Raw genomic sequence first — 13,366 nt, 5'->3', positions numbered from 1 at the left:
CTCCAAATTTCCTATAAATAAACATGTCACTATTAATAATGGTCACATCTGGGGGACAGGAAGGAGAGTAAAGAGCAGGAATCTCTCACTTCTTAACTTTTTTTCCCTGTATATGTTTTTGGAATTTGTCATGATGAGAATATTCACATCCATATTTCTCATCTATCACAAAATCCTAAAAGTGCTAAAAAATATTTTTTAATAGTTCAAAGGACAGTAAACCTAACCTAACCTGAACTGACGTGAGCTCATTTATAATTTTTTTAGGGGTTTTATTTGTTTGAGGAAGAATGAACACAAGAGGGGGAGAGGAGAGAAGCAGACTCACCACTCAGCAGGGAGCACCCCATGGGGCTTGACCCCAGGACCTCGGGATCATGACCTGAGCTGAAGGCAGACACTTAACCAGCTGAGCCACCCAGGCACCCTTATAATTTTTATATATGCCTCTCAGTGCAGCAAGATCTAAGTTTCACTCTAGAAATAGTAACACTTGTGAGGACAATGGGCCTAGCTCCAGCTGGGGGTTTTATATGGCCTTCTAAAGTCTAAAAAAATTTTTTGAATTACAAAACATATCCATCCCCATCAGTTTTAGCATATCTTAAAACATAAAGTGGACTGGAGAAAAAAATGCTTTAAAAACTAACATGTAAATATATAAATAAAATTATCGCCTCCCCTCCCATAGAGTTTTGGTTGGGTGGGCCTTTTTGCTTTTACAATAATGCCTCTTTGGGGTGGCACTAACAGGCCTTTCTTTTCATACAAAACAGAAAAAGAAGATGGAGGAAGTCCCCAGCCGAGTCGTCAGTGTGCCAAACCTTGCCTCCTACGCAAAGAACTTTCTGAGTGGCGATCTGAGCTCGAGGATCAGCGCCCCTCCGATAACTAAATCACCCAGCTTGGACCCAAGCCCCAGCTGTGGCCAGCCTTACAAACCCACCCAGTCTCTAGATGTGAAAACTGCCACGAGGTAGGGGGAAACTAGAATTTCCAGTTTCCATCAATAGAAGGGGAGTTTGGATTCCTTTCTGGCACCTCTTCAATACCCAGCATTCAGGCAGACATAAAGAATAGCAAAACAAGCCCTGCCTTGGACAAATTACAATCCAGCCAAATGGGAAGGCTGTGTAAGAGGAAGGATGTCATTCTTTAGAGGAAGTACTATTCTTGGTATCAAATTCCAGAAAGCCTTTTGTTCCCCCCACGGATGATTAGACGAGGGACACTAAACTTAGTTGGTCGTGTCAGCGTGGGTAACACAGAAGATGGACCCTCATCATCTGACCCTGAGATCTGGATTCAAATTCTGGTCCTCCTTGTTTTTAGCTAGGTGGCGTTGGGCAGGTTACTTGACCTCACTGGGTCTCCACTTTCTCACCTCTAAAACAAAGATAATATAGCACCTATCTCATCAGACTGATTTGGCACTAAAGGAATGAATCTGAGACATGCTTAACACAGGACCTGGTACAGAAGCATTGTTTATTTCCACTATTATTATTAAGGTTATTTCTCAAGATTTATTGAATCATCTTGAAGTTTTAAGACCTTTTCATCTGTGGATTTGGTAGCTGAGGCAGCATGATGATCTCAGGTACCATCTTATTTTCCTAGAAACCCTTCCAACATGTTTCTCTTTTGGGAATGTGAGTTTTCCCTTTACTAGTTCTCCCTCCTATCCAATCTTCCATTCAGAGGCAAAATTTTACTTTCTAGGCTTGCCTGGATCCCTGAGCACAGCCCTCTTTAACTGCTAGAGCCAACTCCTGACTCTAGCCTAGGGTTCATCTCAGGAGCACACACCTATGTGTAAAGCTGGGTTCCCAGTTTTATATGAAGCTTCACAAATGCAGATAGAGACCATTCAGGCAGGTATACAACATACTTTATTGCTTACTTTTCCTCTTTTCAATTTATTAGGCTAATTCCGCAGTCTTACTGAGATGCTAGAACATATTAGATAGCTTTTAAAGAAGCCAGACATTGTAAGGCTGTGATGATTAACTATTTCACTCCTTATTTTTTATGAAGTTTATTGTTTGTGCCTGAAATAAGGTTACATGATATGCCTCATTAGTCTTAAGTAAAACTGAAGACTTATTTTCAAAATGGGAATTAGGTGTTTCCCTCCCCATCCCATCTTTCACAACTTGTTTCCAGCTATGAATGTTGGCCAGTTACGTTGCACTGTCTTTCAAGGAGTAAAGAAGCAGATTTTTTCCCTAAAAGATAGAGATGTATTAAGTCATTTGCTGAGTAATCTTCAAAACTACCTAACAAAATTGTTTGTTCGCTTGTTTTTAGGACACAAGATGGTGAAACAGCCCAACCCAAAGAAGTCCAGCAGAAACAGGGCTCTGCCCACCAGGAATGGTTTACCAAGTATTTTTCTTTCTAAACTGATTCTTGGGATCCATCACAAAGAGGACATTTGAAAAACATTTCTTTTAAAGCATCTGATTGAAGGAATGAACTAAACCAACCAACCAACCAACCAAATAACTTGCTTGTGATATGATTTATATATAATAGTCAAAGCAAATTTTGGCATTAACATTTCCTATTTCATTGTGACGCCAGTGCTTAAAAAATTTCTTGCCATTAAGATAAAAAAAACCCCACACAACCCCCCCCAAAATCATGTTATCAAGAGGCACCCATAGGAAAATGTTATTGATGTTGCTGACAACCTTCACATTGTATTTCTAGTGTCCGTAAGATTTCATTCTGCTTTATGGAATATCAATCAGGCTTTGTGATTTCCATGGTCTACTTTAAAAGTGGTTTCATTTTTCCTTAGAAAGCTAGTGTCATCTCCATTTAGAAAGTATTTCTATGTAAATGACACTATTCCAAAATGCACATTCAACCTCAGTAGGAAGAAGAAAACAAACTTTGAAACACTCATGAAAGCCAATTAAAAAAAAAAAACAAACGAGGCAACACTAGGAGTGGACTGTAGCAGACCTTGGCATACGTGGATTGAATGCTTTGATTTCAGAGGTCCAGGACATGAAGTAGACTATAGAGGAGATAACACCTACCTCAAAAGGGACTTTGCGAGAATTAAGCAAAATATTATGGGTAATGATACCAATCAGGACTTGGAATTAACCACTGCCAGAGTTATCCCGTGAATAACTGAGCCTCACCCCATCATACCTCAGTTTCAGTGACTGTAGTTTCAAATTGGTCACTTGTCAAGGTTTCTAGAGTATTCTATGAAGTCAAAGATCTACTGAACCCATGGTCTTTGAGCTTGGGCCCTTTGTCTCATGGTGCATTGCTTCCCCACTGCATGGATGCCTGGCACATTAAAGGGAATCGGGACTGGCCATTCACGGTGCTGACCTGTCAGTCCACACCGAATTGTCTGCCCTTCTGACGGAGGAGTGCGACTGGACAAGACTCAATACAATTTGGGCCAAATATGTTCTCAGTCCTTTGGTGCTGGCCCCACAGGTGGCCGTAAACAGTTGTTTATTCTATGCACTGTCAAACCTTTGCTCTTTGAATAAAATTAAAACTGGGCAATAAAAACAGATGTGACTTGTATTTTCCCAAAGAAAAGTGAAATTAGATGAAGACAGAGCTTGGAAACAGGAAGTTCACATCAACCTCAATTAGATCATCTTAAAAGTAGCTGCTTCCATATGTCATTTGAGAAATGCAGTTACAACTCACAATTTAAAGGTAAAATCACTATCTGATCAAAACATGTGGCCCTTTAATTTCTTAAATACCAATACTTGTTACCAGACATGTAACATGCCATGTTATTTTTCAATATCATATTTTTAAAAAGATTTGAGAGTGAGCACACATAGAAGTGGGGAGAAGGGGCAGCGGGAGAAGGAGAAGCATACTCCCAGCTGAGCAGAGAGCCTGATGCAGGGCTCCATTCCAGGACCCTGAGGTCATGATCTGAGCCAAAGGCAGATGCTTAACTGAGCCACCCAGGTGCCCTAGTATCACATTTTTTTTTTTAGTTATCTTGTTTCCTGCTTAAGGTAAGCACTGTAGGATAATGCTTGTATTTTGTGTTTTTAAAACTATGTAGATAGTTCTGTTTATCGAAACCTTCCAACACTGCAACTCCTGATGACTGTCCTTTAACTCAGCAGGACACCTGCTGCAGGGACTGAGTATTGAGACTCTACATCTATTTAATTTCTTTCTTGTTGTTGCAAGTGAGTGAAAGATGGTTAAATTTCTAGATTTTACCCTGCAATAATTACATCTTTGTTAACTAAATCTATGCATGCTTCTACCATTTATTTCTTCAGGACATACTCCTTGAGTAAAGCATCAAAACATACAGGTTTAAGCATTCTGATGTAATAAAATTACCATCCAGAAGTTTCTATCAAGTTTACACCTTCACCAACAGGAATAAAATCCTACCTCTCTGTACCCTAGATAATACTGACGAAGAAATTCAATTTGATAGATAAGACATTGTTCCAGTTTTTGTGTGCATAATCTGATTCTATCAATCTCTCAAGAGCAAGTGGTCCAGACGACGGTGATAGCTTGGGAAGAAAAGTGGAGACGAAGAGAATGAACTGATTCAGGATTGAGTCAGGAGGGAGAAACAGCAAGATCTGGTGATAAATCTTGGTAGGCCCTATTGCGACAGGCAATAGGGCTAACGTATTGCTGGAGCAAAACTGGAAAGGAAGATTGCTATAAAATGTTTCTTAATTAGGGTAGAAAAGAATGAACTTGCACAAGCAATGGTGGTATATCATGTACCTGAGCCTTTATTAGCTCTGCTAGCATCCATGTAACATCCAACACAATAGTTGAACTTGAGGCTATTTGGTCTCTACTCATTCTCCATGATCCATCTGGATTCTGCAAGGGCGAGGTTGAGAAATTAAATGGAGCTGTGTTATGGACTGCTCTCCGTATATCCTGGTAGCACTAATCTCCACCATCACCCTGAGGATGGAATTTATTATTATTTTTTTTTACTTTAAAGATTTATTCTATTTGTTAAGTGCTGTTAGTTTGTCATTATTCCTCCAAGGAGAGTCAAGACGGTGAAGTGATAACCAGCCAACTCCACTGTTCTTGTGTATAATATTCCCTCTTGCTTTCCCATGTTTGATCCTTGTACTGTCAAGGTTTCCTTCCACTGGAACGTTTCCCTGAGGCACCACTGGTGGAATCTGCAGCCATTGGGGCACTGGTTACTACCATCATGGGTCTTCCTTGCCAGTTGGACAGTGCATGAGACAAGCCCCAAATCTCATCCTGTCTACTCTCTCAGACCACAGCCACTAATATCCATGTCAGGTTGTCCAGGAGCTATATCCCCAAACACAATGAGAGTTTTAAGACATTTACCTGGGGATTTCAATGCCCCCAGCTCAGAGACCACCATTTACATCTATAGTTGAACAAGTTGGGTTTATTTCTCGTTGTAGTAAGGGGAGAATGCTTATCATGGAGAATGGTAGGGCTTCTCAGAAAATGGGTGTTAGAACCTATTTTAGAATTTTGGCTTTGGCTGGGTGATTTCAAGCACAGTCTAAGGATGCAAGGGCTTACTCTAGATTGGATGCTATAAACAAGTGCGGGCAATTCTATGACTGAGTGCCTAAAAAAAAAACCTTAACTGTAGGGAGCAGACTAGAGTGAAGATGAAGCTGAAAATGGTTAAAAGAAAAAAAACAACACATCATTTTAGCCAGAGGATGTTTCATGGGTTATGCTGTAACCTTATTTTTTTTCTCTGAGCTTAGACAAAATGACAAGGTGCTTTTGTCTTGCATTTACATGGTCTCAGAGCAACTTTGTCTGAGGTTGGTATACTGAGACTGTTTGTGTCTAACAGAGTAACATAGCCTAGTAAATCTGGATCAGTGTCTGGATACTAGGGATACGTTTTTCTCCCCCTTTTCTGGAAAAATCATGTGTACCATGAAGGGGAGAGGAAGAATAAGACAGGAAGAGCCTTCAGACTACGGGTGTAAGGTGACGCTTGTGAAAGGGAGGCCAAGGAAGATTTGGGCGAAAGAGGCTCAGACAAGACAACACTGAGGAGTCTTGGCCGGGCCAGGGGAAGCTCCAGAGCAAAGACTCCCACGAGGAGAGTCCCGTGTTGGGCAGAAATGACCTGGTGCAAGTACCCCAACTGTGCTTGGTTCACAGCCAGGAGAGCATGGCTTTCTGGGATGTGTGAAGCTGACCCCCGAAGGCGGAGCTCTGGTAACTGTCCTCTCCACAGTGACTCTCTTGAAGGGAGAACTGAGCAGCACTCCTCCATGGCCTCCAGGAGTCCAGGACCACTCAGAAATGTCAACATTGACAAGCTGAGTAGAAAAGATGTAACAGAGAATGAATCCAAGTAAAGAAGATGAAGTATCCATTCCATTTTGCAAGAGCAAAGTGGCTAGTAACCGTCATAGCACAGTGATGGTATGGTGGGCGGGCAGCCTAGAGAAAGAAGGGACAAGGAGAGACGCTGGAGACTGTGAACAAGGGGCAGGGAGATGGGCACCCAGGGGAATGCTGAAGATGAGAGACGAACTCTTTGAGCTGGCGGGAATGATCCAGTAGACTACAATGTAGGGGATGGCCACCACCCAACTACCTGGGACCCAGGACCCCAGTAAAAAGGCTTGTCTTACAAAGGATAGGCACTTCAGGAGATGAAATAGCAAGAACCAAAGGATGCCCTGAAGGGGTGGGGAGGTTTGTCACTTTGGGAGTGGAAAAGTAAGGGAAATCCCAGCTGATAGTTTACCATCTCACTGAAGGAGACAGCAGGTCAGAGGGTTTGCTATGTTCATCAACAATTAAGAGGTCATTAAAAGAAAAAAGATATTTACAAACAAGTAAGATTGAAAAATTATTTATTTGACAGAAAATTTTTGAATAAAGAAATGGCAATTAATTGGTACTTACATGAATTCAAAATATTTTCACTAAGCACCAAATGGAATAGTTCTCAATCTTTTCAGTAAGAACCTCTTTATTAATGAATGACTGCCTAAAACTTAACCCGTTTATTTAGGTTTTTTAATCAAGAAATCTAAAGCTGCCAATCAGGGCTTCTAATTGGTGTGAGGTGGCCAGGTTAACAACCTTGATGTCATATAATGTGAGTAAGAACTACTTTTAAAAGCTTTGTTTAATCTATACTGGGGGGTTGGCCCCAGGCTTTATACTCTACACACATGCACACAAACAAAAATGAATAATAAGCATTACGCATAAAAGATAAATAAGTGGTCACTGTACATTCAGAGGGGAACAATGCCTACTTCTCATGAGGGGCACAGAGAGAGATACAAATCACTAATGCCCCCCCCCCCCCCCAGGGAGAATCAAACAAGGCTGGCAAAGAGACAGCAAGTCCTATGTCCTTGGGGTGCAGCAGAGAGAGCACGCAGAGGCTTCAGGGACCAGGTGGCATCCAGGCCAAACAACCATGAATGGATGGATGTCAATGTTAGGTAGGGAGGAGCCTTCAAGGCTGAAGGAAACAAAACAAATCAGGATGCCTGGCTGCAGAAGTACTGCCTGTTTAGAAAACAATAGAGCATTTGTTTTACATTAGGAAATGTAATCTGATAAGAGACTGTAAACAACAGAAAAAGGAAAATCCCATCTAGGGAGCACCAAGAGCAATGCCCTTCTGTATTTCTTAAGGGCGGCTCAAAAGAAAATCTCATTGGTCCGTGTAACCAACAAGAGGGTAAAATGTCTTCCCAAACACTGAAGCTCCCATGATTTTTGAGGATGGGGAGTTTGCTGAGGGTCACCCCCTACAGCCCATTCCCCACCTGGATGCCCCAGTCTTTTGGAATCAATGTCACTTATTAGCAAAGACCATCCTTTAGTGGAAAATTCTGCTACAAAAAACAAAAATGACACAAACAAAACTCAAAATAAAAAGAGATGATCATAGCAAACTTTAACTTCTCATACTGCATGAATGCCTGCCTCAACTGTCATGCTAAAAACAAGGTCTGTCCCCTTAAACTGACTCATCCCTGCAGAATGTAAAAATTTATCTTATCACTGCTCTTACTACACACCTCCACCCCAAAAAGGGAAAAATACCACACAAAATATAAACTTCCCCAAATAAAAGTCAACATCAACATAAGGATCCTACTGTACTATTACTACACTAACGTAGGATATTATAATCCTTTCAATCTATTTATAAAATCTCATTCTGAGAGCTCTGGATGCATTACAAACATCACTGTATTAGATTCCTCTTCTTGAGGTAATTTAAAGTCTTGAAACATGCAAATTTACCTATTTCTCTGTACTCACTAAGGGATAATTGTCATAAAAGGTCTAAAACTAAAACCCTCATCCTCTCATTCTCATATCATATCACACAAACTAATCTAAAATTGGAAACACAATTAAGTCATACAAAAACAAAACAAAACAGAAAAAAAGAAACACAAAAGGGTAATCTGTAAGTGGCATCACACTAACAGTCTAAACTTTGCTAAAGACAAGAAAATTTACTGGATTTACCCAAACTATAGAGGCATTTTATAAAGTACTCGAGAAATAATGCTTATAAAAATAAACGGAAAACTTTAGGTGAACTCATCAAACAAAAATCATCTCTTTCTTTGGTAAAGAGTTCTTCCAAAATGTGTCCACAAGAAGTGATGTTTGTCAACACTGGGTTTAGGCTCACACACCGGATCACCTTCAGGCCGGCTTTGACTCAGGTTTGCTTCATTGGTGCAGGGATATTAGCAGACGCCTGCTCGAGGTAGGCCAAGGAGCCCTGAGGGATTTCAGCTGGCTTTTTGTGCTGCACGTTGATGTCCTCCAGTACCTGCTGCCAATGCCTCAGTTTTGTCAAGTGTTTCTGGACCAGAGCATCTTTCCGCTGTAATTCATTCCTCAGTTCTGAGACATCCTACAAACGAAGACAACGAAGTAAGAGCAAACTCCGGAAAAATGAAAATAGTTTCTTATTTGGTAAGAGCACCAAGAAGTAAATTCAAAACAAGAGAATCTATTCAACCACTGTACGCCCATTACCCTGGTTGGTTCCACTACCCAAACAACCCAGAGCAACTCCTCCAATGGAAGATGCCTGCCTAACACTGAGGGCTTTTATTTTTCATAAGAAAAGTAATAAGTAATGCAGATGTTCCAATATTCCAATATTTTAAAGTACCAAAAAGCAGCCAAAGAAAACCAGGCTCTTTCCCATCCTGGTCCCCAGGCTCCCAGTCTCTCCATCCAAAGGCTACTGCTCAGAATCCAAAACACTGAGAATCTGAAACAAACGTTAACAACAGTCTATAAAGAGTCCACGACCACTGTCCTATGCATTCAGAATGAAGTATTAGAATCTATTTCCAGGGCTTTTTAAATGAACACTAGCATTATAATTCTTTTTTAAGGCCTGGCCCTGAACACACCTATGTTCTTACTCAAGTGTTCGAGTCAGAAAATGATCTGACATGACAAAACTGTAAAAATATCATCTTACCCTTCACATTCTCAGCAGCTGATATCAATGAATAAATAGAATGGTTACAGTTAATTGGGAATAGTTACTCCAAAAAGTACCAAAACAAATCATTTCGATTTAGAGCTTCTCATTAGGGGCATCCAGGCTTCTTGGGCAAGATGATTCTTCTCCCTTCCACAATGCACGAGGCAGGCTTTGGCCGCAAACACGAGATGCCAATAAAGCTTCCCAGTCACTGTGACAACCCCAACACATTTCCAAATGCCCCAGTTTCAAACAACTGAGATAAATGAAATCCTGAGTCTCAAGGAACCTGAAACAGAACATTTAATCTTTGATTCCTTGAACAAAACTTGAACCCATCTCGTGTGTAAGGCAGCCAGGGATGTTTCCTTCCAAAATGAGCTTGTCATCTACATTAATGGCTTCTCCACCTTTTTCAGGCAGCAGAACCTTTTCTGTAAGAAGTCTTCCATAAAAGCCAGTAAATGAAACTGCTCCATTGGAAGCCCATCTTGCCACCTCCACTCCACTACCTGCCCAGCTTGTCCTCAACACTGACAACTGGCAACATTTAAAAAAAATCTTTTTTTTTTAATTATTTATTTATGATAGTCACAGAGAGAGAGAGAGAGAGAGAGAGAGAGGGAGGCAGAGACACAGGCAGAGGGAGAAGCAGGCTCCATGTACCGGGAGCCCGACGTGGGACTCGATCCCGGGTCTCCAGGATCGCGCCCTGGGCCAAAGGCAAGCGCCAAACCGCTGCGCCACCCAGGGATCCCCACTAGCAACATTTATACTCATTTTATAAAGACCTACTGTAACCCATGGGAAAGGGGTGTGTATCTCATTTAAGGCACAGAGGGAACCCTGATAACGTGCTCTTCCTTAAAGTTGAGGAGAAAAGTGAGTTCCTACCTCTTTGATAACTTGTTCTGGTTTCTGGACAGATAACTGCAATCTTTTTTGTAGGAAAAAACATTCCGTCTGTCTTGCAATATCCAGAAATTTCTGGATACACTGATCAACACCTTATAAAAAAAATATTAAGAAAAACACTAGATACATGTATCTTCCTCATAAATGAACAGTCAAAATATCAAAACATCACCCTTCCATAGATGTAATCTGAAATTTTAATTTTGGTCGCAGGAGTGATATTGACTCCCAACCCCCATGTATTAACCAACATTAAATAGCACATAATTTGTGCTTTTATGAGGTAAATGATACCTTACAACACAAAAGAGTTCCTCTTGAAGAGCGAAAACCCAGAGATTTTAGCAATTAGCATCATGACTTCCAGTTAAAATGTAACATGTAAAATATGGTACAAAAAAAAGTCAGAAACCCTGGTTGCCTCTGGGGAAAGAATTCAGGTAGGGGAAGTACAAGGGACTTTTCTCTGTGACACCTTCAAAAAATAATCAGAACTTTTTTTTTCTTAAAGATTTATTTATCTATTTATGATAGATGTAGAGAGAGAAAGAGAGAGGCAGAGACACAGGAGGACAGAGAAGCAGGCTCCACACCAGGAGCCCCACGCGGGACCGGATCCTGGGACTCCAGGATCGTGCCCTGGGCCAAAGGCAGGTGCCAAACCGCTGAGCCACCCAAGGAGCCCCAGAACTTTTTTTTTTAAGAAAAAAATAATAATAATAAAAAAAGAGCAGTATGCACTGTTGGTTGTCACTGTCCTATACCAAAAGGGAAAACTCATTTTAAGGCGATCATTACGAGTGACATGTCAATTAGTAAACTGAACAGTAGCCATCTAGACACGGCTGCATAAATCTTACTCCCTGGAAAAGTTCTCTTAGGATACAAATAGAACTGAAACACATCCAGTGTAAAATCAGCAGTTGGAAACCTTGCTGAGGGCAGCCCGGCTGGCTCAGCGGCTGGGCATCCACCTTCAGCCCAGGTCATGCTCCTGGAGACCGGGGATCGAGTCCCACATCGGGCTCCCTGCATGGAGCCTGCTTCTCTCTCTGCCTGTGTCTCTGCCTCTCTCTGTGTGTTTCATGAAAACATAAATAAAAATTTTTTTAAAAAAGAAAAGAAACCTTGCTGAATGAAGGCACGAACACAGTCTACAAAGAGCGAATTCTTACCAGTTCTAATTTCTTCCTGATCCGTGCCATTGACGTAGTCCTGACTCACAAGAGAGGCAAAGCAGGCCTGTGTGATCCAAACACGGAAGAAAAACGTCATTCACATGTCAAAAACCTTACTTCAGAGCAAGAAAGGACTTGTCTTGGAATCCTTCAGTGGGCCGACCGGGTCTGGAGCCCGGCGGAAAGGACCCAGGGCGCAGCAGGCTGACGTTACCGTGGTGGATGAGCCAGTGTTCAACACGCAGGAAGGCGGGAGCGAGCGACCAGGAGTGGGCCCCCAGAGGGGAGGCGGAGGGGGTGCGGGCGGGGGAGGGGTGGGGAACCCGAACAACCCGCCGCGAACCCAGACGGGTCCCGGGCTGGGGGAAGGGCAAACTTCAGGTCCACGTGCTTTGGGAAACCCGAACTTCACGTCTCCGCCCGCGGACCCGCGCACAACTCCGGCCAGCACTCAGCGTGCAGACTAAAGCAAAGGACTCAGGTCCGCAAGCCTGCCCCCGCCCCACCCCCCCGAATCTGTAAGCCCGAGGCGGGCATCGCCGAAAGAGACAAGAGCCCAGGGCGCAGCTTCCCTTTCAGGGAAGAAGGGAGTCTGGGAAAACAGACGTGCCGATCTCATCTTACCTCAAAAGAGGACTCCAACTCGTCCACCAAGGTACTGTTAGAAGCTCTCGGGGGGCCTGGCGCGGCCTGAAGAAGCGAAGGCTGGCCCCTGGAGTCCCCCGGGTGCCCAGGTGGCTGCCCGGAGAACATGCCTCCCAGCGGAGCCGCCATTTGTGGAACGACGCGCTGGCGGGGGCGGGGCGGGGGGGCTGCGCCTGCGCAGGAACTGGCGCCCGCGGCTCACGTGACGCAGCCCGTCACGTGACTGCGGGCGCCGTAGGCGGACCTTGGGCTCCGCGGAAGCTGCGAGTGCGGGTTTCACTTCGGCCAAGCCTTCTCGGCCTCTGGGCTCAGGTAAGCGGCTGGCGGAAGGAGGGAGGCCCCCAGTCACTGCGCAGTTACTGAGCGCTGCCGTGCTCCAGTGACTAATCTGGGCCCGGTGGATGGAGCGGGAACAAACTGGCAGAGTCACTCCTCCATCCTCTGTGCGGAGGGGCGGGTTGGGGCAGAGAAACACCTGAGGGTGTTGAAGCTCCTCCCGCCTTAGATATTTGTGCTTACACTAAAGCCACTATGCGGTCTTTCAGTAACTTCCCTTTAGCACTAACTTACCTTTCCAGAAGCAAAGTTTATTTTCCCCCGTTATAATTTTTACAGTTACCTGCATTTACCGAGCCTTCCATGTCCTAGGCTCTGTTTATTCTGGGATTTTAACGATCACCCGAGTGTCTGTTGTAGAGTCTACTACTGGTTTTGTGGGAAAGCGACACACACACAAATATATACATAGCAATACCGCATAGAGGTAAGTGCTAAGAAAAAAAATGAAGCCCAGTAAGGAGATGGCTAGTGATGGATTTGAGATGGGCGGTTGAAGTCTTTCTTAAAGAGATCGGGGCTAGACTGACTAAAATGAAAATTTAACCAGAAAGGTTTTCTAGACCGGGGTGTGTGTGCGGGGGGGGGGGGGGGAGGGGGCTTGAAGAACCTGCCTGGCATATTTTAAGGAACCACAGAAAGGCCAGTAGGGCTGGAGCCAGGGAGGCAGAAGTAACCAGAAAAAACAGAGGCTCCCCTTTGCTTATCAGGTCTCAGAGCAAAAGTGATCTTAGGAGCACCTGGATGGCTCAGTGGTTGAGCATCTGCCTTGAGCTCAGGCCGTGATGTC

General features: G+C 43.3%; 2 protein-coding genes across 5 annotated transcripts in view; one reads left to right on the top strand and one right to left on the bottom strand.

The window, feature by feature from the left end:
• Positions 1-3,546, top strand: part of FAM184B (family with sequence similarity 184 member B) — a 134,696-nt gene extending 131,150 nt beyond the window's left edge. For all 3 annotated transcript variants that reach the window (XM_055326484.1, XM_055326483.1, XM_055326485.1), the window contains exons 17-18: positions 777-976; positions 2,311-3,546. In XM_055326484.1, coding sequence (XP_055182459.1) covers positions 777-976; positions 2,311-2,404 — 294 coding nt within the window. In that variant the 3' untranslated portion in view covers positions 2,405-3,546. The remainder of the gene's footprint in view (positions 1-776; positions 977-2,310) is intronic.
• Positions 3,547-6,852: 3,306 nt separating this feature from the next.
• On the bottom strand, positions 6,853-12,422 carry MED28 (mediator complex subunit 28). Of its 2 annotated transcripts, XM_055326077.1 has the most exons (5): positions 12,220-12,422; positions 11,593-11,659; positions 10,397-10,509; positions 8,691-8,914; positions 6,853-7,539 (listed from the first exon to the last, which is right to left on the bottom strand). In XM_055326077.1, the coding sequence occupies exons 1-4, from the start codon at positions 12,367-12,369 to the stop codon at positions 8,717-8,719; spliced, it is 528 nt and encodes a 175-aa protein (XP_055182052.1). In that variant the 5' UTR covers positions 12,370-12,422; the 3' UTR covers positions 6,853-7,539; positions 8,691-8,716. The 2 variants fall into 2 exon arrangements, with proteins under 2 accessions (XP_055182052.1, XP_055182050.1); XM_055326075.1 differs by having other exon boundaries at positions 6,853-8,914; positions 12,220-12,419.
• Between the last annotated feature and the right edge of the window lie 944 nt (positions 12,423-13,366).

The sequence above is a fragment of the Nyctereutes procyonoides genome, unplaced genomic scaffold, assembly GCF_905146905.1.
Source record: "Nyctereutes procyonoides isolate TBG_1078 unplaced genomic scaffold, NYPRO_anot_genome, whole genome shotgun sequence".
NCBI classification, from domain to species: Eukaryota; Metazoa; Chordata; class Mammalia; order Carnivora; family Canidae; genus Nyctereutes; species Nyctereutes procyonoides.
Note: the sequence above shows the minus strand (reverse complement) of the source record. Positions and strands in the feature narration are given on the sequence as shown.

Excerpts from the sequence above, each read along its gene's own strand:
- MED28 (XM_055326077.1), bottom strand. The coding sequence starts at position 12,369 with ATGGCGGCTCCGCTGGGAGGCATGTTCTCCGGGCAGCCACCTGGGCAC. Across the intron at positions 11,660-12,219 it reads AGTTGGAGTCCTCTTTTGAG|GCCTGCTTTGCCTCTCTTGT; the intron begins GTAAGATGAGAT and ends TGGATCACACAG. Across the intron at positions 10,510-11,592 it reads TCAGGAAGAAATTAGAACTG|GTGTTGATCAGTGTATCCAG; the intron begins GTAAGAATTCGC and ends TTTTTTTATAAG.